This window comes from Hyperolius riggenbachi, chromosome 10 (genome assembly GCF_040937935.1).
Source record: "Hyperolius riggenbachi isolate aHypRig1 chromosome 10, aHypRig1.pri, whole genome shotgun sequence".
Classification (NCBI taxonomy): Eukaryota; Metazoa; Chordata; class Amphibia; order Anura; family Hyperoliidae; genus Hyperolius; species Hyperolius riggenbachi.
In genome coordinates this window covers 253,445,888-253,467,861 of record NC_090655.1, presented here as the reverse complement: position 1 = coordinate 253,467,861, position 21,974 = coordinate 253,445,888, and the positions used below count along the sequence as shown (strand labels likewise).

General features: G+C 43.9%; 1 protein-coding gene across 1 annotated transcript in view; it reads right to left on the bottom strand.

Annotated features, from left to right (window-relative positions):
* Positions 1-16,545: 16,545 nt before the first annotated feature.
* The window catches only part of LOC137535332 (zinc finger protein 585A-like), a 95,015-nt gene continuing 89,586 nt past the window's right edge, over positions 16,546-21,974 (bottom strand). The window contains exon 8 of the mRNA XM_068257162.1: positions 16,546-20,617. Coding sequence (XP_068113263.1) covers positions 19,617-20,617 — 1,001 coding nt within the window. The 3' untranslated portion in view covers positions 16,546-19,616. The remainder of the gene's footprint in view (positions 20,618-21,974) is intronic.

Below are 21,974 nucleotides of genomic sequence, written 5' to 3'. Positions count from 1 at the left end.
AGGCTTGTGTTCAGTGGAGGTTTGCTGTGATAGCGAGATAGCAACCCAGAGTACTGAAGAGGCGAATTCTGTTCAAAGTGGTGTTACCAGAGACTGCCTGTGTGAGCAAGTTTCAGAGAAGCAGAGACATTGTGATGATAATTCATTCACTTGTTGATCAAGATAGAGCTGTCAGCTAAAGTAAAGGAATCTTCTGCTGATTATATGAAGTATATTGAGTGTGTAGGCCTTGCTGTCATCAGACATTATCAGCCTCCATTAAGTTCCCTGCAGAGCTGACACAGCCACCCACTCGCAGTAATCTTGATTGAGAGACATTATTCCTGTCAGTCCGTTTCAAGTCAAGGGGTTAAAGTTCATGTGCTCTTCTGTGTTCGGTAGAGTTTGATACTAGAAGTAAACCAAAGTGTGATTTATGTGTGTTACTAAGTGCACAGTCTCAGAGAAAAGGAAAGATAACAGAGGCCATGAGAATAAAGAGAACCTGTCATTGAGTGATAATTGAGTCTGCAACTTGTCAGCATTAAAGAAGATAAGTGAAGGAGGAGTTTCATTGCATCTATTGTTACTAAAGTGAACTGCAGAGAAAGGTGAAGTGACGCCTGACAAAGATACAGCGTCAACTTGGATTACAAGTTTTGCAAAGTCACAAAATTAGAGCTGATTCAGCCTAAAAGTTCAAATTGAGTATAAAAGAGTTTTATATTGTGGGGGGGGGGGGGGGGGTGATATTGGTGGTATAGCTGGGTGCATTGGTCATTTTTTTGCTTTATTATTTTTTCTTTTGTTTTTTTTTGGGGAGGCCCTATCCAAACGGGTGGTACTTAGGAGTGGAGTGAGTGGAGTGATATAGTACAAAGGGTAAAGAGTCTGAGAGGTCTTCTGAGTGAAGTGAACATTCATTTGGATGCCATATTGCCAACCAACGAACTGTGGAAACTGTTCAGTATCATATTGAAAAGAGTCACGAGTTCCCCCCTAGGTTTTTCTGAGCAATGTAGCTTGGACTTGGCTACAAGGGACTGTGAACTGTTTAGGAACTGAATTGCTCAGTAGACCTTTCCCTTCCCAAGCTCCTATGCCCCAGCAATGGTACTGTGATGTAAACATGCTGTAAAGTGGTTGATTATGGTACAAGAAGACCTTTGTAGCTCAACTTTCCTATATAATTTCTATGTAACTTAACCTTTTTATTCCGCAGCTTTTACCGGTGCACCGGCTGTGAGGAGGAGAAGATTGTGTATTTTGATCTGTGATGTGCAAGGGAGCTATTATGTGTTGTTGAAGTATTTCTGGTTGATTGAAGTTGCCAGTGGCCACTGTTATGTCACAAATAAATCTTTGATAATCGCATCTGAGTCAGTGTCTGGTGGATTCCCCTCAGCTGGGGGCCGAGTGCTAACGGATAAATCGGATTACACCCCTTCCCCCCCCCAGTACCCATATGTGTACCCAACATTAGCCCCACTCCCCAATAGGTAGCCAGATGTGCCCTCAGTATTAGGCCCCTCTAGCATAGTCAGGTGTGCTCCCAGTATAAGGTACCCCAGTTTAAATAGCCAGATATGCCACTAGTATCAGGTCCCCCCTCCCCAGCAATAGGTCCTCCCCATTATGGATAATTGCATGTGCCTTCCTGCATTATGAACCCCCCCTGTGCACTCAGATAGGGTGCCTCTCCCCTCCAGTATATATAGCCAGATGTGCCCCCGGAATTAGATGCCCTCCTGGATGGCATCTAAATGACTCCTCCTTACTAGACCCAGAGGCTAAAGCCCTGATAGGAGACTCTGTTTCCCAATACTTTGAGCTTAACGCCACCTCAGACACATCACTTGCTACTAGGTGGGCGGCCCATAAGTCAGTTCTCAGGGGCCAATGTATAAGCAAAGCTGCCAGGCGAAGAAGGGAAGAGTCCAGGACTTTGGAAATGGAGCATGCCACTAGGGGAGAACAAGCATAAAGAGTAGTAGAGATGCACACCCCACTAAATTATTTTCAGGCGGATGTGCCAGGCTGGCCCGATAACCAGTCGGGTATAGCCAAGGAAGAGAATGAAGCCATTGGATGGTGCCGGCTTCATTCTCTTACTAGGGGAGAACAATACATGTTTCTTATGTTAGAATCCTTAAAGAGGAACTCCAGTGAAAATAATGTAATAAAAAAAGTGCTTCATTTTTACAATAATTATGTATAAATGATTTAGTCAGTGTTTGCCCATTGTAAAATCTTTTAAATCCCTTATTCACATTCTGACATCTATTACATGGAGACATTTTTACTGTGGGCAGGTTATGTAGGTGCTGCTAGCTGGTTTGGCTGTTACAGACAGCTGTAAACAGCCATTTCCTGTCTGTGAACATTGTTACATTGTGGCAGTTTGCCAGGAGTACCGCGGTACCAGAGCTTCTTGTGGGAGGGGTTTCAGCACAAAATCAGTCATACAGCGCCCCCTGATGGTCTGTTTGTGAAATGCAATAGATTTGTCATGTAAAAGGGGGTATCAGCTACTGATTGGGATAAAGTTAAATTCTTGATTGGAGTTTCTCTTTAAGACAAGAACTTTGTAAACTCCTTTTCTCAAAGGCGGATTACTCTTTGAAATTAACAAACCAAACGCTTTTATGAAAAAGCCAAGAAACCAGATACAATGTTAGCCAGGAACAGGGTCGGACTGAGACACTAAGGGCCCACCAGAGAAGTTTCAGCCTAGGGCCTACACACACATATGTAAATTTGGCCTCACCCGTGACCACACCCACATCCTGGTTTTTCGGCGTGGTGCACTTTCCTCCCCATTTTTGGCTTCCCCAATTTTTCGGCACACGCGCTACACGTGACGCGCGACTTTCCCCCCCTCCTTTTTGCCCTGGAAAATTTTCTGCGGATGGCTCTGATGATCCGCTGTGGTCCACCTGTAGCCCGAGGCAGATGCTTAACCTCCATAGGCTATATGGGAAATGCATCTGCCTGTCCGAGATTATCACGGACTGTACAGGAGTGCGGCTCTGTATAGGTAGCCAGACATAGGTAGCAAGGTATAGTTGCCCCCAGTATAGGTAGCCAGGCATAGGTGGGGCCCCAGTATAGATAGCCAAGTATAGTTGCCCCCAGTATAGGTAGCTAGGAAAAGGTGCCAGTTTCCCCCATATTGGTATAGGTAGCTAGGTATACAGGTAGGTGCTTTAGAATAAGTAGCTAGGTAAAGGTACCTTCAGTATAGCTAGGTATAGGTGCAGTCAGTATAGATAGCTAGGTGTAGGTGCAGTCAGTATAGAGATAGCTAGGTATAGGTGCAGTCAGTCTAGATAGCTAGGTATAGGGGCAGTCAGTATAGATAGCTAGGTATAGGTGCCTTCAGTATAAGTAGCTAGGTAAAGGTGCCTTCAGTATAGGTAGCTAGGTATAGGTACAGTCAGTATACTGTAGATAGTTAGGTGTAGGAGCCTTCAGTCTAGATAGCTAGGTATAGGTGCCTTAAGCATATATAGCTAGGTATACAGTAGGTGCCTTCAGCATAGGTATCTAGGTATAGGTGCAGTCAGCATAGGTAGCTAGGTATAGGTGCCTTCAGCATAGATAGCTAGATATAGGTGTCTTCAGTCTAGATAGCTAGGTATAGTTACCTTCATAATAGGTAGCAAGGTATAGGGACCTTCAGAATAGGTAGCTGGCTATAGGTGCCATCAGTATAGGTAGCTAGTCTTCACTCGTCCCCTGCACAGGTAAAAGCAGTGGCTTACCTAGTGCCTCGATTCCAGCATGGAACGCAGACCTCTCTCACTCCACGCTGTTTCTTCAATGCTCGGCTTCTGCTAATGACGCAATTAGCGTCATTAGCAGAATCTGGTCACCAGGGGAATAGTCAGGAAGAGAGAGGTCTGCGTTCTGTGCTGGAATCGAGGCACTAGGTAAGCCGCTGCTTGTACCGGTGCGGGGGGTGAGCGGAGGATAAGGGGGAGGTGAGCGGTGGAGGGGAGGAAGGGGTGGTGAGTGGAGGGTTGCTGTGATGTGAGGTCTGTTATATGCAGCAGGGAGGGGGGCCCCATAAGAGAGTGGCACTGGTGCCATTGTTAAAGTACATGAGGGCACGCCGGGGATTTGCCCAGTTCCTCGGCAGGCCAGTATGAGTCTGGCCAGGAAGCTCAGCCAGAGACTGGCTCTGAATATAGTCAATCCAGTGCAAGATTCCTCAGGTCAGCTGAAATGTAAACCCTCTGAGATTCTATATCTATCTATCTATCTATCTATCTATCTATCTATCTATCTATCTATCTATCTATCTATCTATCTATCTATCGTACTTATTATCCTGTCTGGAAAGTTTGGCAGCTCTTTGTTAAAGTTTTGTTTTATCCCCTAGCCAGATCTAACCATTTTTTGGAAAGCTGAAAGTCCCGGCTTTCCCATTCCCAAGTTAGAGGGGGTTTGGGGAATGGGTGTCCCCTGCACTTTGCTGCAGAGAGCACAGTGGAATTGAGTCTCCTGCCCATGCCAGTAAGACAGAGAGGAGACAAGGGTGCATAGCTGCGCTGCTCCTTCATCTGTAGTGAGAGACCCAGGGCACTTGACATAAGTTTTTTGAAGGCACAGATTTATGCTGAGAAGGAAGAAGACCTACCGGGTGTGCTGCTTATCATCATGTCGGGTTCGTCCTGTACTTCTGTAATTGCACTTTCTGCAGCCAAGTTCAGGGAACACCCCTCCTTCAAAACCCCTTAACTTGGGACATCGTACCGCCTCGGGACCCGGTGCAACAGAAAGCCGGGACTTTCAGCTTTTCAAAAATGGTCAGACCTTCCTGGGGGAGCAAACAGAACTTTAACAAAAAGCTGCCAAACTTTCCAGATGGGATAATATGGAAGTACTATCTATCTATCCATCCATCCATCTATCTATACTTATGAGATACTTCTGACTACAGCTTTTGCCACTACTGAATACCGGTCCTCTTATCACGCGTTCACTGTTCAGTTTTGATAAGAAAAAGACACTGAGAGCCCAATATGGTGTAGTAAGCTCAGGACAATAGTGAATAATGTAATGTGAAAAGGTTATACTCACAAACAAGGGTTACTGCTGAGGCAACCACTGTGAATTCAGGTAAGGAGATTAGGCCTTTCCTCACTCAGGGTTAAAGGGAAGGTTCAGGGAGGGAGGTTAAAAAATAAAAATCAATTTCCACTTACCTGGGGCTTCCTCCAGCCCGTGGCAGGCAGGAGGTGCCCTCGCCGCCGCTCCGCAGGCTCCGGGTGGCCGAACCGACCTGGCCAGGCCGGCTGCCAGGTCGGGCTCTTCTGCACTCCAAGGCCCGGCACTTCTGCGTCCCACGCGGGCGCACTGACGTCATCGGACGTCCGCCTGCGCAGTACAGCCCGGCGGATGTCCGATGACGTCAGAGCGCCCGCGTGGGACGCAGAAGTGCCGGGCCTTGGAGCGCAGAACAGCCCGACCTGGCAGCCGGCCTGGCCAGGTCGGGTCGGCCACCGGGAGCGGCGGCGAGGGCACCTCCTGCCTGCCACGGGCTGGAGGAAGCCCCAGGTAAGTGGAAATTGATTTTTATTTTGTAACCTTCCTCCCTGAACCTTCCATTTAAGAAGTCGCTCTCTGTAGATAGAAGAAAGGTAGGGGTGGGTCCCCCTTCCACCAGGGGTGGACACTATAATGACTTGGATGAACAGAGGCGCCAGCAGAATAAAAACAATAATTAAAAGTTTTAAAATATGCTGGGGAGGCAGTGGTGGACTTACCTCCAAAAGCAGACTAGACTACTTGTCTGACATAAACACTTTATTAGTACCCCAATAGATGCAACGCGTTTCGCAGGACCAAGCCCGCTTCATCAGGCAATAAAACGGGACGAAACAGTAGCTCTCAGGTAGCACATATAGCTCCTCTGTACTATCTATCCATCCATCCATCTATACTTATGAAATACTTATGACCACTACTGATTACCGGTCCTCTTATCACACGTTCACTGTTCAGTTTGGAACTTACTCGCATATTCCTTGCAAGAAGAAGCATCTGCGGACACTGAGTGGGCGGAGCCAGACTATTCCTTCAATAGGAAAGCCTGCCCCTCTAAGCCCTGCCCTGATGAAGCTTGGATACATACATCAGGCAAAACTAGTCGGGGTTTCTCACCCACCAGCTGATCCACAGTCTCCTCTGCCTTATGTGAGGCTGCACGCCTGTGCCCTGCTGCATACTGCCCCTCACTGAGACTATGACCTGCTGCAGAGTTTCAGAGGCTCACCTCTATTGAGCTGACCAGGAAGTGCTCTTCTGGCACTGGGGATTATCTCTCTGGTCCAGGGGAGTGGATGGATGCACTGCTGCTACCAGTGGCATAGCAATAGGGGATGCAGAGGCTACGACTGCACTTGGGCTAGAGGGGCCCTCACTCAACCACAGTATTAGCTCTCTATTGGTTCTGTGCTGGTAATAATAGAGTGAGGTTACCCGGCCGCATACCCCTTCCCATAAACCAGGTGCAATCGATCAGATCAGAACACCAGGCAGGACAATCACATTGTCAGCCAATAATGTACATATTTTTTGGCTTGAGGATGGGCAGGATGGCCGAGGCAGCTCTAGGCCAGTGTCCGTTGCCATGTTTTGAGATACATATACTTTGTAATTATGGTCTATGGACTCTAGCCCTCTATTGGCTATCTGGAAAAGATTGTTCCCCATCCCCTTCTTACACCTCTAATACCGTGGTTGTCCTTGGCAGGTTTTGCTGCACTGTATCAATTGTTATGTATAAAGTTTGAGGGGGGCCCTTTGTAAAACTGCCTTGCTGCTGTCTGCTATATAGTGGGGTACCCCAATAACTTGTGGAGTGAGTCTGTGGGATATGTGCGGCTGTAGTGTGCTTTTAGATATGCAAACAGCTCTGTGTTAATCACACTGTCTTTGATTTGTGAAGCGCACTGTTGTCTACTTAATTGTCCTGACTGGACAAATATGGGCAGCACTGTGTGTGTATAAATATTATATATATATATATATATATATATATATATATATATATATATATATATATATATATATATATATATATATATATATATATACACACACAGTACAGACCAAGAGTTTGGACACACCTTCTCATTCAAAGAGTTTTCTTTATTGGTACTTATCCGTTAGCCGGGCGCATCCGGCAGGTGGCGCTAATTACTATTCCTCCTCCAGGCCGCCATGGATAGTAGGGAAAGATGCAACTCTGGTGGAATTTTGTCTCCACCTACAGGATGCGCCCGGCTAACGGAGAAGAACCTCTTTATTTTCATGACTATGAACATTGTAGATTCACACTGAAGGCATCCAAACTATGAATTAACACACGTGGAAGTATAATACATAACCAAAAAGTGTGAAACAACTGAAAATATCATATTATAGGTTCTTCAAAGTAGCCACCTTTTGCTTTGATTACTGCTTTGCACACCCTTGGCATTCTCTTGATGAGCTTCAAGAGGTAGTCACCTGAAATGGTTTTCACTTCACAGGTGTGCTCTGTCAGGTTTAATAAGTGGGATTTCTTGCCTTATAAATGGGGTTGGGACCATCAGTTGCATTGTGGAGAAGTCAGGTGGATACAGAGCTGATAGTCCTACTGAATAGACTGTTAGAATTTGTATTATGTCAAGAACAAAGCAGATAAGTAAAGAAAAATGAGTGGCCATCATTACTTTAAGAAATGAAGGTCAGTCAGTCCGAAAAATTGGGAAAACTTTGAAAGTGTCCCCAAGTGCAGTCTCAAAAACCATCAAACGCTACAAAGAAACTGGCTCACATGCAGACCACCCCAGGAAAGGAAGACCAAGAGTCAACTCTGCTGCGGAGGATAAGTTCATCCGAGTCACCAGCCTCAGAAATCGCAGGTTAACAGCAGCTCAGATTAGACACCAGGTCAATGCCACACAGAGTTCCAGACACATCTCTAGAACAACTGTTAAGAGGAGACTGTGAATCAGGCCTTCATGGTAGAATATCTGCTAGGAAACCACTGCTAAGGACAGGCAACAAGCAGAAGAGACTTGTTCGGGCTAAAGAACACAATGAATGGACATTAGACCAGTGGAAATCTGTGCTTTGGTCTGATGAGTCCAAATTTGAGATTTTTCGTTCCAACCACCGTGTGTTTGTGCGACGCAGAAAAGGTGAACAGATGGTCTCTACTTGTCTGAAGCACATTATACAACCACTTTGTAAATAGCACTATCACTCCTCTATATGTCCTCCTGATATGTATATGTAGGTGATGGTTTGTACTGACTACAGAAAACATCTGCTAGCAGTCTATATGACAGCTGATTGAATGCTGGTGGCTACAACCGTCTCCTATACCATCAAAAAAAATTTCAATTTTTTTTTTGTAATAACATATATATGTCTATATTTACAGAATTTAACAAGAGGTAGGTGCAGACACTGGCAAATCAGAACACTTGACAACCACAAACTACCCACCAAGCCAGTATGAGTCGCACACTACTAGTATGAGAAAGAGTAAACTACAAATCAAGTAATGCAAAAATTATAAAATATTTTATTATAATTTATAGGTAGTGAAAGCTTATATCAGTGAATACCAGGCCAAACCCGGAGTGCACCTAGAACACCCATCCCATCATGGATAAAACCCCCCGCCTATATATCAGACCATATTGGTACCCCTCAAAGCCTGCAGTAATTACCGTGGGGTATCCTGTATCCACCGGTAGGGTAACGATCAGGTAAAAATATAATACACTCAGAGGCAGAAAATTAAAGACCAATATGATCACACATATATTGCTGCCAGCTCAAATTTTGGCCAATATGCACATGGTAAACCCATCACTTACAGTACATGTATTACTTGGGCCCATATAAACCTGCCAATAACGAGGATCTGGAACCTGCTATACACTCAATATCCATAGACAGAATCGTGGTACCATCAGAAAAAATAGCATGCTTTCAAAAAATATGTTTCACCACATAAGGGATTTAAGATTCCGGCTATATATCAGAAGACTGCGACATAGATGCATAGACAGTTTTTTTCCGCTGCAACAATATGATAGCCACCATCTCCTTGGACCTCCTTATTCCATGAGGTAATCTGTATAGTCCTCTCATTTCACAGCATATATGATATAGATTGATCATCCGGATTTGGCATCAAGATATTATTTTCATTCCTATTCCAGGAGTAATATTAACCACCCTGGCGTTCTGATTAAATCGCCAGGGTGGCTGCGGGAGGGTTTTTTTTAAATAAAAAAAAAAACTATTTCATGCAGCCAACTGAAAGTTGGCTGCATGAAAGCCCACTAGAGGGCGCTCCGGAGGCGATCTTCCGATCGCCTCCGGCGCCCAGAATAAACAAGGAAGGCCGCAATGAGCGGCCTTCCTTGTTTTGCTTATATCGTCGCCATAGCGACGAGCGGAGTGACGTCATCGACGTCAGCCGACGTCCTGACGTCAGCCGCCTCCGATCCAGCCCTTAGCGCTGGCCGGAACTTTTTGTTCCGGCTGCGCAGGGCTCAGGCGGCTAGGGGGGCCCTCTTTCGCCGCTGCTCGCGGCGATCAGGCTGCGTGTGCTGCACTTTATTTGATAAAAATCGGCCCAGCAGGGCCTGAGCGGCAGCCTCTGGCGGTGATGGACGAGCTGAGCTCGTCCAGACCGCTCAGGAGGTTAAGCAGCAAGACACTTGTCCACCTGTCCACTCGCAACAGGAATTTATGCACAGATGAATGTCCACAATCATAAATGCGATTTGAGTATATACTTATCGTTTCGTTTGTTGTCAGGTTCTATACTGCGCTGTACACTTCCATAATAGTTCACTGGGCCCAGGCTGTTTCCAAGGTTCTGCGATGCAGTTACCACGCTGGCATGGCGGCTCAGCGTGCGGGTGTGTTTGTGAGTCGCGCTAATGCATTTCGCCCCGCCCCCGGAGCTTTGTCAGAGCGCGTATCACGTAATTCCGCATGGGATACGTATTTATAGCCGGAAAGAGTGACGTTCAGGGTATTGCTCCATCTTGTGGTCAGTTAAGTTCACACATCTATTTTTCTCCAAAGTGGAAATTTAGCACCATCTTATGGTCTCATTTACCATTGCATCTCTGCTCAAACAAAATCTTTCATTAGGTATTGTCTTACACCATCTTGTGGTCATAGATTCATTGCTAGCAAGGTTCCAGTTTACATTGGTAGCTTGTTCACTAAGCCTATATTTTATTTTATATATTTATGACCTTGCCAATCAACAAATATATTATTTTAAAGGGATACTGTAGGGGGGTCGGGGGAAAATGAGTTGAACTTACCCGGGGCTTTTAATGGTCCCCCGCAGACATCCTGTGCCCACGCAGCCACTCACCGATGCTCCGGCCCCGCCTCCCGTTCACTTCTGGAATTTCAGACTTTAAAGTCAGAAAACCACTGCGCCTGCGTTGCCGTGTCCTCTATCCCGCTGATGTCCTCAAGAGCGCACAGCGCAGGCCCAGTATGGTCTGTGTCTGCGCAGTACACTCCTGGTGACATCAGCGGGAGCGAGGACACGGCAATGCAGGCGCAGTGGTTTTCTGACTTTAAAGTCAGAAATTCCAGAAGTGAACCGGAGGCAGGGCCAGAGCATTGGGGTGTGGCTGCGCCAACACAGGATGTCTGCGGGGGACCATTAGAAGCCCCGGGTAAGTTCAGCTCATTTTCCCCCGACCCCCCTACAGTATCCCTTTAAGCACGCTTGCAATATATTGTACATACATTATATATCTCAAGTTTACTGCTTATTATATTTACACTTTTTAGATATTTCCAGTACTTTTACTTAGCCTAACTATATCTGACCTTTTAATTAATAGAATATCCCTTTCTATCACTCATGTATATTTTTAAATTTATCAATGTTTTTAAAGAGTTATCCGACTATAAAAATATATAGGAGGGGAAAACATAGAGCGGGATATATTCATACCCCCCGTCCCCTCCCCGTCCCCCGGGAGAGCCGATAGCTCCAAACCAAACACCAACAATCATCGAAAAAACCAAAAAAAAGCCTAGTAAAACGCCCATATTAGAGAAACACTTTTAAATTAAGGTCTGTATTTAGACCCTTTGGACTCAAAGTATCAAGGACATATATCCAATAACTTTCCTTTTTATATAGTTGTGCATCTGTATTCATATATCTACTACTAGGGTTCAAGTGATAGATGGCCTTCACCTTTAAGCTAGAGGGATCTGAATTATGATGCTCCATAAAGTGCAGGGCAACTGGAGTTCTTTCTTTTTCTGCATTTTCCTCTTTTCCTGCATCAATTATATTTCTTACATGCTCCTGGATACGTGGTCTCATTTCTCTTTTAGTTTTTCCTATATAGAATTTCCCACATGGGCAGGTCAACTGATATATCACATTTTTAGTTTTCTATGTCATTGCATGTCTAATATCAAATGTTCTCATTCCTGATGAGTTCGTGAATTTATCAGTGACCTCAATCAATGAACATATGGAACAGTCATTACATTTATACATTAAATTTTTGCGTTTCAAAAATTGATGTCCTGGATTATTTTTAAACTCCGAAGCTGTCAGTAAGTCAGATAAATTTTTGTTACGTCTTGCAGTTAACACTGGTCTAGGTCCTACTATTTTTGCTAATTTTTTGTCCTTTTCCAATATAGGCCAAAATCTATATAGAGTATCTTTTAGTCTCCCCCAGTGTGGTCCGTAGGTCGTAATTAATCTTGGGGAAGAACTACTTCGTTAGGGATGGAGGTAAACAGTGATTCTACATCTAAACCTACAAGTAAAGCTTCCTTTGGAACATGGACTTTCTGCAGTTTCTCCAATAATTGCATAGTATCGAGTACAAATGAGGGCAGTCTTTCTACCATAGGTTTAAGTTTTTGAGGGGTACCAATATGGTCTGATATATAGGCGGGGGGTTTTTATCCATGATGGGATGGGTGTTCTAGGTGCACTCCGGGTTTGGCCTGGTATTTACTGATATAAGCTTTCACTAGCTATAAATTATAATAAAATATTTTATAATTTTTGCATTACTTGATTTGTAGTGTACTCTTTCTCATACTAGTAGTGTGCGACTCATACTGGCTTGGTGGGTAGTTTGTGGTTGTCACGTCTCCTATACCAGCAGGGTTTTAAACCTCCCTGTGGAATAGCTACACCACATTATATGTCTAAAGGTGGCCACACACGATACAATAAAATGATCCGATTTTACAGTAATTCGATAAAAACGATCGTATCTCTCGAAAAACATCAAAAGCTTTTTTCATTCGACTAAAAAATACGGTCGAATTTCCCATTTTTTCGATTTAAATCGATCCAGAATGCCAGATATTTCTCTTCAATTTCTACTAAAGATTGTATGGTGTGTTGGATTGGTAATTTATTAATATACACACCCTAGCAATTTTCTCTGAGTTTCCAATCATTTTTATCATAATTGAGGAAAAAATTGAACATAGGTGTGTGGTACATTGGTCATATTTTTGAAATGTTATAGTCAGTCAGAAAAATTGATTGCAATTCTTAAATTGAACAGATATTTAAAAAATTGTATGGTGTGTAGCCACCTTAATTGTGGGGGTAAGCCAAGACCTCCACACTAAAGGTTTTATACATTAATTTGTGAATCTTGTTAGGCACGATTAAAGTTGTGTTTCTTTTACTGACCATTAGTTCCAATAAAGTGGAGCTAAATACTCTGATATATATATGTGATATATATCACAGTTAGAGTGCTGTTTTTGACTCAATTGTGGAGACTTACGCCATGTTCAATTACCCACTATTTTCTGTAAATAAATTAACATATTACAAACACAATCATTACACACAAAAGTGCAAACTTGCCGCCCTACAACATGTAAAGTCTTGCTAGCATAGAGGTGGAGCATACATGTCAAACTCTGGCCTGCGGCACCATCTGATTTGGCCAACAGATGCTTTCCCCCATTTGTATTATGTTTGGGCCTCGTGGCCAGGAGGATCAGCACAATCCCACCCTACACTCCTTATTTACAGCAACAGGGAGCAAAGCATGTGCACACTCAATCACACTGTTTCTCCACTCACTCCTGCCCTCTTTACCATCTCCCAATGCTGGCAGTCTGTTGGCCCTGCCTCATTGCTGACTGGTCTGATGTGCACGTGATGCAGATATTGTCTGGAAGAAGCCGCTCAGCAGTGAATTGAAATGACATCCGGTATAGATAACCTCTTAGTGAGCCTCTCATTCGTTCTGCTTCATTCTGCTCCTTCAGTCTGTTGTTTGGCTCTTGGCTGGCCGGACAGCTCTCTACATTCACTTTGCTGAGCTTATCTCCCTCCCATGCTGACTGAACACTGCAGGGCACTCTTTCCTTGCTGGATGGAATCTCACTTTTACTTTCCAAGCACTTCTTGTGTGGGTATAGTTTCCTAGCGCTTGCTGGTTGTAGTTTGTCTCATGTGCACTTTTCTACTGCAATTCTCTGCCCTGTACACTTTTTGCTCTTTGCAGCTGGCTGGCTGCTCTATATAAACTCTATAGCAAGTTTTCTCTTTTTCATGTTGACATTATGCACTGTGCACTTTAATATCATACATAATATCAGCTGTCATACATGGACAATATTGGTTTGGGTTACTTAGACCATTATTTTCTTTACTTTTCTGATCATTGTGGTGTTATTGGGCCCACACCACTGGTCGGTTTCATTCATGTTTTTTAACCACTTCGCTACTGTCAGAGAAAGCAGCTCTAAGTACTGGAGCATTGTTTTGCCTTTGGGAGTGTTACATTTCCACAGCTTATAATTTTTCTCTACTTGTTCCGAAATAGACAATCTTGGAATAGTTTTTTTTTCAGAACAGATAGGGCTTTATTCTAATGTTAAACCTTTTTTTTCTCACACATTACAACAAAACAATAAATCCATAAAAACCACACAACATTTTTGGGGAAAAAACTTTTTTCATTTTGACGCTACAAAAAATATTTTAAATGGGTTAGTTACAATGCATTTTTTCCTAAAACTATTTTTCCAATGTCTCTTCAGTGTAGAGACACCAAATGTGTGTATTTATTTCCAATTTGGTATTCGATTTCACAGGAAAAATTGTATGTATTTGGGTTTCGGAAGACTAAAAATGTCAAGCAAGTTTTTTTTTTTTTAGCACCATACTTCATTTATAGCAGAGCTAAAGGTACAAGACCATTGAATATCCCCCAAAATGACCCTATATCTCGAAAACTAGACCCCCAATGTATTTGACAAGGGGTATAAATAGGGATTTGATCCTTTGGTCTTTTCTCAATTTTGAGTGGAAAAATTGGGTAAAATTTAAAAATTCATTTTTTTACTTCAGACATGCTACTTTAACCACTTTACCCCCACCCGTACGGATTTCTCCGCCGTCCCTTTTTCCATCCTGTCACCCCCAGGGACGGAGAAATCCGTGCTTTCCGCGCTCCCGCCACTGCCTGCACTCCCGCTCGTAAACACGCCGCCCGCCGCTTGTAAACACGCCGCCGCCCGCTCGCCCGGAGATCAATGAACGGGAAAATCCATTCCCGTTCGTTGATCTAAGCCCTGCAATGATCCGCTGCCGCTCCGGTGAGCAGCGCGACCATTGTGGGGGAAAAAAGTTCTTAGCCTCTTTCTACTTCCTGCAAGCGTCCTTCCGGACGCTTGCAGGTCGCATAAAGAAAATGTTACTGTGGCCATCTTGTGGCCAAATAGTAAAACTACACCCTAAAGTATTTTTCACATAGAAATAAATTATTTTACACACAAAATTAACTCTTTACCTCCCACACTCCCCAATTTTATTTTTCTTGTAAAAAAAAAAAATTACAATAAAAAATAAAAAATACATAAATAGTTACCTTAGGGACTGAACTTTTTAAATATTTATGTCAGGAGGGTACAACACTGTTACTTTATAAACTATGGGCTTGTAATTAGGGATGGACGCAAAACTGAAAAAAATGCACCTTTATTTCCAAATAAAATATTGGCGCCAAACATTATGATAGGGACTTAATTTAAATGGTTTTATAACCGGGACAAATGGGCAAATACATTTCATGGGTTTTAATTACAGTTGCATGCATTTTTTAAAAACTATAATGGCCGAAAACTGAAAAATAATGAATTTTTTCCCACGTTTTTCCTATTTTCCCATTAAAACATATTTAGAATAAAATAATTCTTGGCATAATGTCCCACCTAAAGAAAGCCTAATTGGTGGCGGAAAAAAACCAAGATATAGTTCATTTAATTGTGATAAGTAATAATAAAGTTATAGACGAATGAATGGAAGGAGCGCTGAAAGGTGAAAATTGCTCTGGTGTTCAAGGGGTAAAACCCCTCAGAGGTCAAGTGGTTAAAAGCACAAAATGCGCACCTGCTGTTTGGTGACTACAAAATACATCCTGAAACTTACTCCTCAAGTTCTCCCGTGCATGGAGATACCAAATACTAATGCCTCTGTCATACTACTAGAGAACTGGGGGGCCCAGAATCTACTGAATGCATTTTGCATTTTTAAGCATTTAAAATTAAAAGCAGAATTTTTAGCATCATACTTCATTTATAGCGGTGCAAAAGGACCAAGACCCCTGAATACCCCCAAAATGACCCCATCTAGAAAACTAGGCCACCCATTGTATCTAACAAATGGTAAAATTATGGATTTGACCGTCTGGTATTTTTTCACTTTTGATCAGAAGAATGGAGTAAAATGTAAAAAAAATTAGTGGTGGTGGGGCAAATATGCTAATTTGAAAGCACATAATGCCCATATGCTAATTACAGGCAACAAAATGCATCGTAAATCACATGCATCTAATGAGCGAACCCCCAACGTGTTCATCAAGGGGTATAATTAGAGTCTCTAGTCTTTGCTCAATTTTGATTGGAAAAATGGGGTAAAATGTAAAAATTCATTTTTGTGGGGAAACATGCTCATTTGAAAGCACATAATGTACACATGCTGTTTGGAGGCCACACAATACACATTAAAAAAACATTCCTCAATGTCTCCCGTGAATGGGGATACCAAATACCAATGCCTCAGTCTCATTGCTAGAGAACTGGGGGGGGCCACAATCGGCTGAGTGCATTTCCATGGACTGAAAATCCAAAGCAGAATTGTTGCGCTATATTCCATTTATAGTGGTGCAGAGGGACCAAGACCCCTGGATATCCCCAACATGACCCCATCTACAAAACTAGACCCCAAATGTATTTGGCAAGGGATTTAAATTAAAGGATAACTCTGTGCAAATATATATTTAAAAACAGGGCGGAGCAGGCATGTGAAGTGGGCTCTCCTCATGCCCACCGCTCCCCCCACCCCATTCTCCTCCATCCCCCTCCGTTACTGGATGATGACCCCCTGAACTCACTTCCTGGTTGGGAGGGTTGGTGTGGACTGCGCAGGTGCTGCCCGGTGACAGTCATCCTTGATCCCGCAGCCAGGAGCACGTGCACGCTACATCACAACTACATAATGCGCATGCACAGAGAGCTCTCAGCCACGGACGTGCAATCAAGGACGTGGGTCGCCGGGCAGTGCCTGTGCAGTCATCTGATCAGAGAGAAATCTGTTGCCTGCCCACACACCACAGGCCGATTCCTGATTAATTTCATGCTGAAATCGATCCTGAATTGGCCTTGTGACACCACATCTGCTGCCTCGCTGTCCCAACGCTGCCCCCCAATGGTCAATTTTTGGGGTACTATTGAATAAATGTATTCGTTTGATTTGATGACAGACCTTGGTGTCTAATTATTGAGGGGAAGTCCACCACTTTCCCTCCTGGCAATTTTTAACAATTTTATATTCATTTTATTCTGCTGGCGCCTCTGATCACCTACCAGTATACTTGAGTCCACCCCAGGTGGAGGGGTGACACTACCCCCATTTTTTCTGATCTACAGAGAGCGACTTCTTAATCCTGAGTGAGGAAAGGTCTAATCTCCTCACCTGCCTATACAGTGGTTGCCTGAGCGGTAACCAATGTTTGTGAGTATTACCATCTCACTTATTAATTTCCCTTCGTATCTCTGACATACTACACCATATTGGGCTCTCGATTTCTCTCTTTTCCCCAATGGTCAATGTGCCGCTCCTCCCTTCCCAGTACACTACACATTACCTTTCCGCACACACCCGACGTGGCTGCTGGCATGCATGTGGGTGCGTGTGACAAGGGTGAATCCCGGAGCAAGCAGCAAATGTGGACCGGTAGTGTATAGGGCACCGGGGGAGGGGCACACTGAGCATTAAGGGGGGAGAGCATCGGGGTTTCGCCGCTCATCCTGATATCGCTCACCGTTACTGCCTCGCTCACGGCAGACCACAAAGGCCCGACATCTTGTATCATGTCTGACCGATTTATGTGACCAATTTCAGGACGAGATTGGTCGCATCATGGATCGGGCACGCACTTGGCAGCACCGACTTTCATTCCGATTCAATTATAATAATCAAATCGGATTGTCAATCGTCCGAGTCACCTGATGTATTATTAATTATTTTCTTTCTTTTTTTTTTTTTTAAAGCGGATCTGAATTCAGAACTTCCTCTCTTCTCTAAAAGATAAGCAACAGAATAATACATGTAAAGCTATGTGCCCACATCACAATTTTCCAGACAACCGGCAATTTTTTGAGCGCCGAGCGGTCGTTTCCATGATGTCACTTAGCGTTGCGCTGCAATAATGACTGTCATGGCGGAACAGATTGCTAAGATCCCCAATGACTCCTGCGCAAAGTACCACAATCACTTGAAGTCTCATACAATCCCGGCATGTAGCATCGCATGACATCTTGCACACCGGCCGGCAGGAAGAGGCGTCACTGACAACCGTCCCCAAGACAGGAGACGTCGCAGGACCTGTCAGGCGGTGAGTACTCAGCTTTAAAAAAAATTACTTTCTTACAGCTGATACAGATCCTAAAATAAATCTGCACTGTTTCTACTTCCTGCTTTCATGGAAGCCGACATACTGTATTGTTAACAGACTGTGCTTTCAAATGAGCACACGGGAGAGATCAAATTACAACTTGTGATTAGACACAGATGAGGGGGAATTGGACAGACTAAACTCTAAATACATTACAGGGTGCATTTCTCTGTTGCAGACTGGCTGCTCTGCTGCTAGCTATGGGACTGGCTACAATACAGAGCCGGGTCCCGTATACACTGCCGGGAGGAGAGGCACAAGGACGGGTGTCCGTGCAGCTTCTCCTCCATTGTTATGATCGCAGTGATCATGTGATCACTGCAGTCATGTGACATAGAAACGGAATGCAGAGCAGCGATTGGCCGCTCTGCTACTACCCACGGGATTTTGCTACAGTGTACTGCTGGGTCCCGTGGCATACAAGTGGAGGGTGGGGGGGTGGCTGAGATTACCCATCATAGTATATATACGGCGCTGTGGCTGAGAACTGACAGTCGCGCCCCATTTATATATGGCGCTAGGTTTTAAAGGGGATAAGTGACACAACTTAAATCCCACCTCGTATTTAGACCATGAGGAGAACGCATCCTCAATTGGAAAATCCAATATGCCTCCGGAGTTAGTAGATGCTTGTGAAGATCCTCCCTTCTAGTTGGTCTGGAGACATGTTCGATACCCTGGATGGAAAAAGAGGACCTGTCCCCATAGTGAACCTGATGGAAATGTTTAGCCACATTTGACATTGCTATGGTCAGCCAGCCAGCCCCTGTAATGCTCGGAGATCCGCTATCTGAGATGACGGATATTACACCCTCTATATTGGACACAGCAAATGGAACAAGAAATCAAATACACAGCAAATTTAGTGTGGCAATTAAGAAATTGTCTAATTGGAAAAATTTTCCATTAGATAAGGAAACAATGGGCTTGAATGTGGTATGGACAGGGCAGTACTGACACGTGGACACGCCACACTTGTATGAGCTCATCGGGTCTATCCAGCATGAATGGTGTGGGCAGGAAGAGAACAGCCTCTAATCATAGAAAACATACTATTATACTCCAAACTAAAAGTTGTGTTGAAAACCATGCCGTCTGTATTGGGTTATCACACATCCCAGGGACATTACTCAGCAGCTGTTCCCTGCTTCTCTCTAGGGTCAGTTTCCTCGCTCTGGCTATCATCCAACTAGGATACCCTCATTCGCGGAGGCGGATCCCACAGTGTCATCTCTCTACACAAAGCGTCATCATGAGAGCAGCTGCAATGTGCCCTGATAAATTCACCTACTGGGACTGCCTGAATAGTGTGGAGAGGAGGACAGCTATTGGCCCTGAGCATAGAATCCCAACTACAGGGCTTGTGATAGGTGGAGGATGACACTGAACCTGTAGACGAATTTCCCAGACGATTAACATCCAGATAACTGATTTCTACAGGAGCCCACTGACAAATAGGAGATTCAGGGAATGCTGTATTTCCCACACTTAACACAAAGGCCTCACAAGCAGCGATTTACACTCAAAACATTTCCCACACTCGGCACATGAATATGGTTTCTAACCAGTGTGTGATCTCTCATGTATGGCAATCTCTGATTTCTGACCAAAACATTTCCCTCACTCAGTACATGAATAGGGCTTCTCACCAGTGTGTAATCTCTCATGTCTGACAAGGCTTCTTTTATATCTAAAACATTTCCCACACTCAGCACATGAATAGGGCTTCTCACCAGTGTGTAATCTCTCATGTCTGACAAGGCTTCTTTTTTCTCCAAAACATTTCCCACACTCAGCACATGAATAGGGCTTCTCACCAGTGTGTGTTCTCTCATGTTTGCGAAGGTCTGATTTCTGAACAAAACATTTCCCACATTCAGCACATGAATAGGGCTTCTCACCAGTGTGTGATCTCTCATGTTTGTGAAGGTCTGATCTCTTAATAAAACATTTCCCACACTCAGCACATAAATACGGCTTCTCACCAGTGTGTGATCGCTCATGTATGACAAGGCTTCTTTTATCTCTAAAACATTTCCCACACTCAGCACATGAAAAGGGCTTTTCACCAGTGTGCAATCTCTCATGTTTGCGAAGGTATGATTTCTTAATAAAACATTTCCCACACTCAGCACATAAATAGGGCTTCTTACCAGTGTGTGATCTCTCATGTAGGACAATCTCTGATTTCCGACCAAAACATTTCCCACACTCTGCGCATAAATAGTGCTTCTCACCACTGTGAGATCTTTCATGTATGACAAGGCTTCTTTTATCTTTAAAACATTTCCCACACTCAGCACATGAATAGGGCTTCTCACCAGTGTGAGATCTCTCATGTATGACAAGCGCCGATTTCTGACCAAAACATTTCCCACACTCAGTACATGAATAGGGCTTCTCACCAGTGTGAGATCTCTCATGTCTGACAAGGCTTTCTTTCCGTCCAAAACATTTCCTACACTCAGCACATGAATAGGGCTTTACACCACTGTGAGATCTTTCATGTTTGCCAAGGCTTGCTTTCTCTCCAAAACATTTCCCACACTCAGCACATGAATAAGGCTTCTTACCAGTGTGAGATCTCTTATGCCTGACAAGCTGCCATTTCCTTAAAAAACCTTTCCCACATGTGGGACAGGAATAAGATCTTCCAACAGGGGCAGAGCTGTGCTGGGTATGAGCCCCCGCAGGATTGAACAGGTGAGGGGAGTCTGGGAGAATATTTGGGGTAACCAGGATATCTGCAGGAGACCCTTGTCCAGTGACATCATCATCCATTGTACAGTCTGTGGATACAGAGAGACGAGTCTCTGAGAGGTTCCTGATGCCGGGACTCCGCGCTGCAAATAGAGAAACATCATCACTTCCTGTTAGAGTATTCTGAGGGGAGGAACAATTATTATTAGGGATGGTCAGTGAGCTGCTGATAATATATATGTACTTATAGCAAGAAATCTGTGTTATGTTTGTAGAGCAATGTGGTGTCACTTACACATTCTTATTACCATTGTATCCTCCTGTCACACATATGCCCCTTCGGTAGTGCACCTGTTTTCTCTTTCTTTTTAACTTTTTTTCTCTCGCTTGTGCCTAATTGTGCATTGGGTGCATGGAGTGTGTGAATGTGGGCTGAGGGTGGCGTGATCACCCATTACCTATTTTATATGTTTTTCTATCTTTTGATATTTACCAAATAAAGTAATGATATTTTAATGGATTATTGTCTGTGCTGCTTGGGATGTATACGCCTCCCTTATTTTCCACCAAGGTTTTTTTTGTGCAGATAAATAATAAACACACCAATAAAAAATAAACACAACAATAAATTATAGTATCTGCAAGGTAGATGAATTGATGTCATGGAGATCTAAACCCACTAATACTTCTGTAGTAAAGTCATATCTCTCCTCCCATCCTTCTGTCCAATGAGGAACCAAACAGCTTCACATTGCAGCTCCTATTGGACAGATCAGTGAGGGTGGGGAAAAGGTGTGACTAGAAACCACTGCCCCCCCCCCTTTATTTGCAAAACTTGGCGAACCCCCTCAACCAATTTAACAAACCTGATGTGACCCAACTTTTATTGTATTAATTCATTTGTAAAGTGCAGAGACATGCTTCCTCTTTCTCTTTTAGTGCCTCCTCTGCCCCCCCCCCCTCCCCCAACACACACACTTATTTCAGTGCCTCCTCTGTACCTGTGTGAAAGCCCCTTAAATGCCTCTGGTGTGAATGCCGGGCTTCCTACCCCCTGGTGAAGAAAATCTTATTATTTTTTTATAATCATGTGACACAGGTTCTGCCATAAGAAGCTCTTAGGGCTTGTTCACACTTAGGGCGTTTTCACCTTTTTTTAAGCTCCAGCGATTTGCAAAATCGCCCTAAAAGCGCATGTGCAATGCTTCCCTATGAGAGTGTTCAAATGTGAGCGGTTCGATTCCGATCCGCTCACCAAAGTGATGCCTGTACCATTTT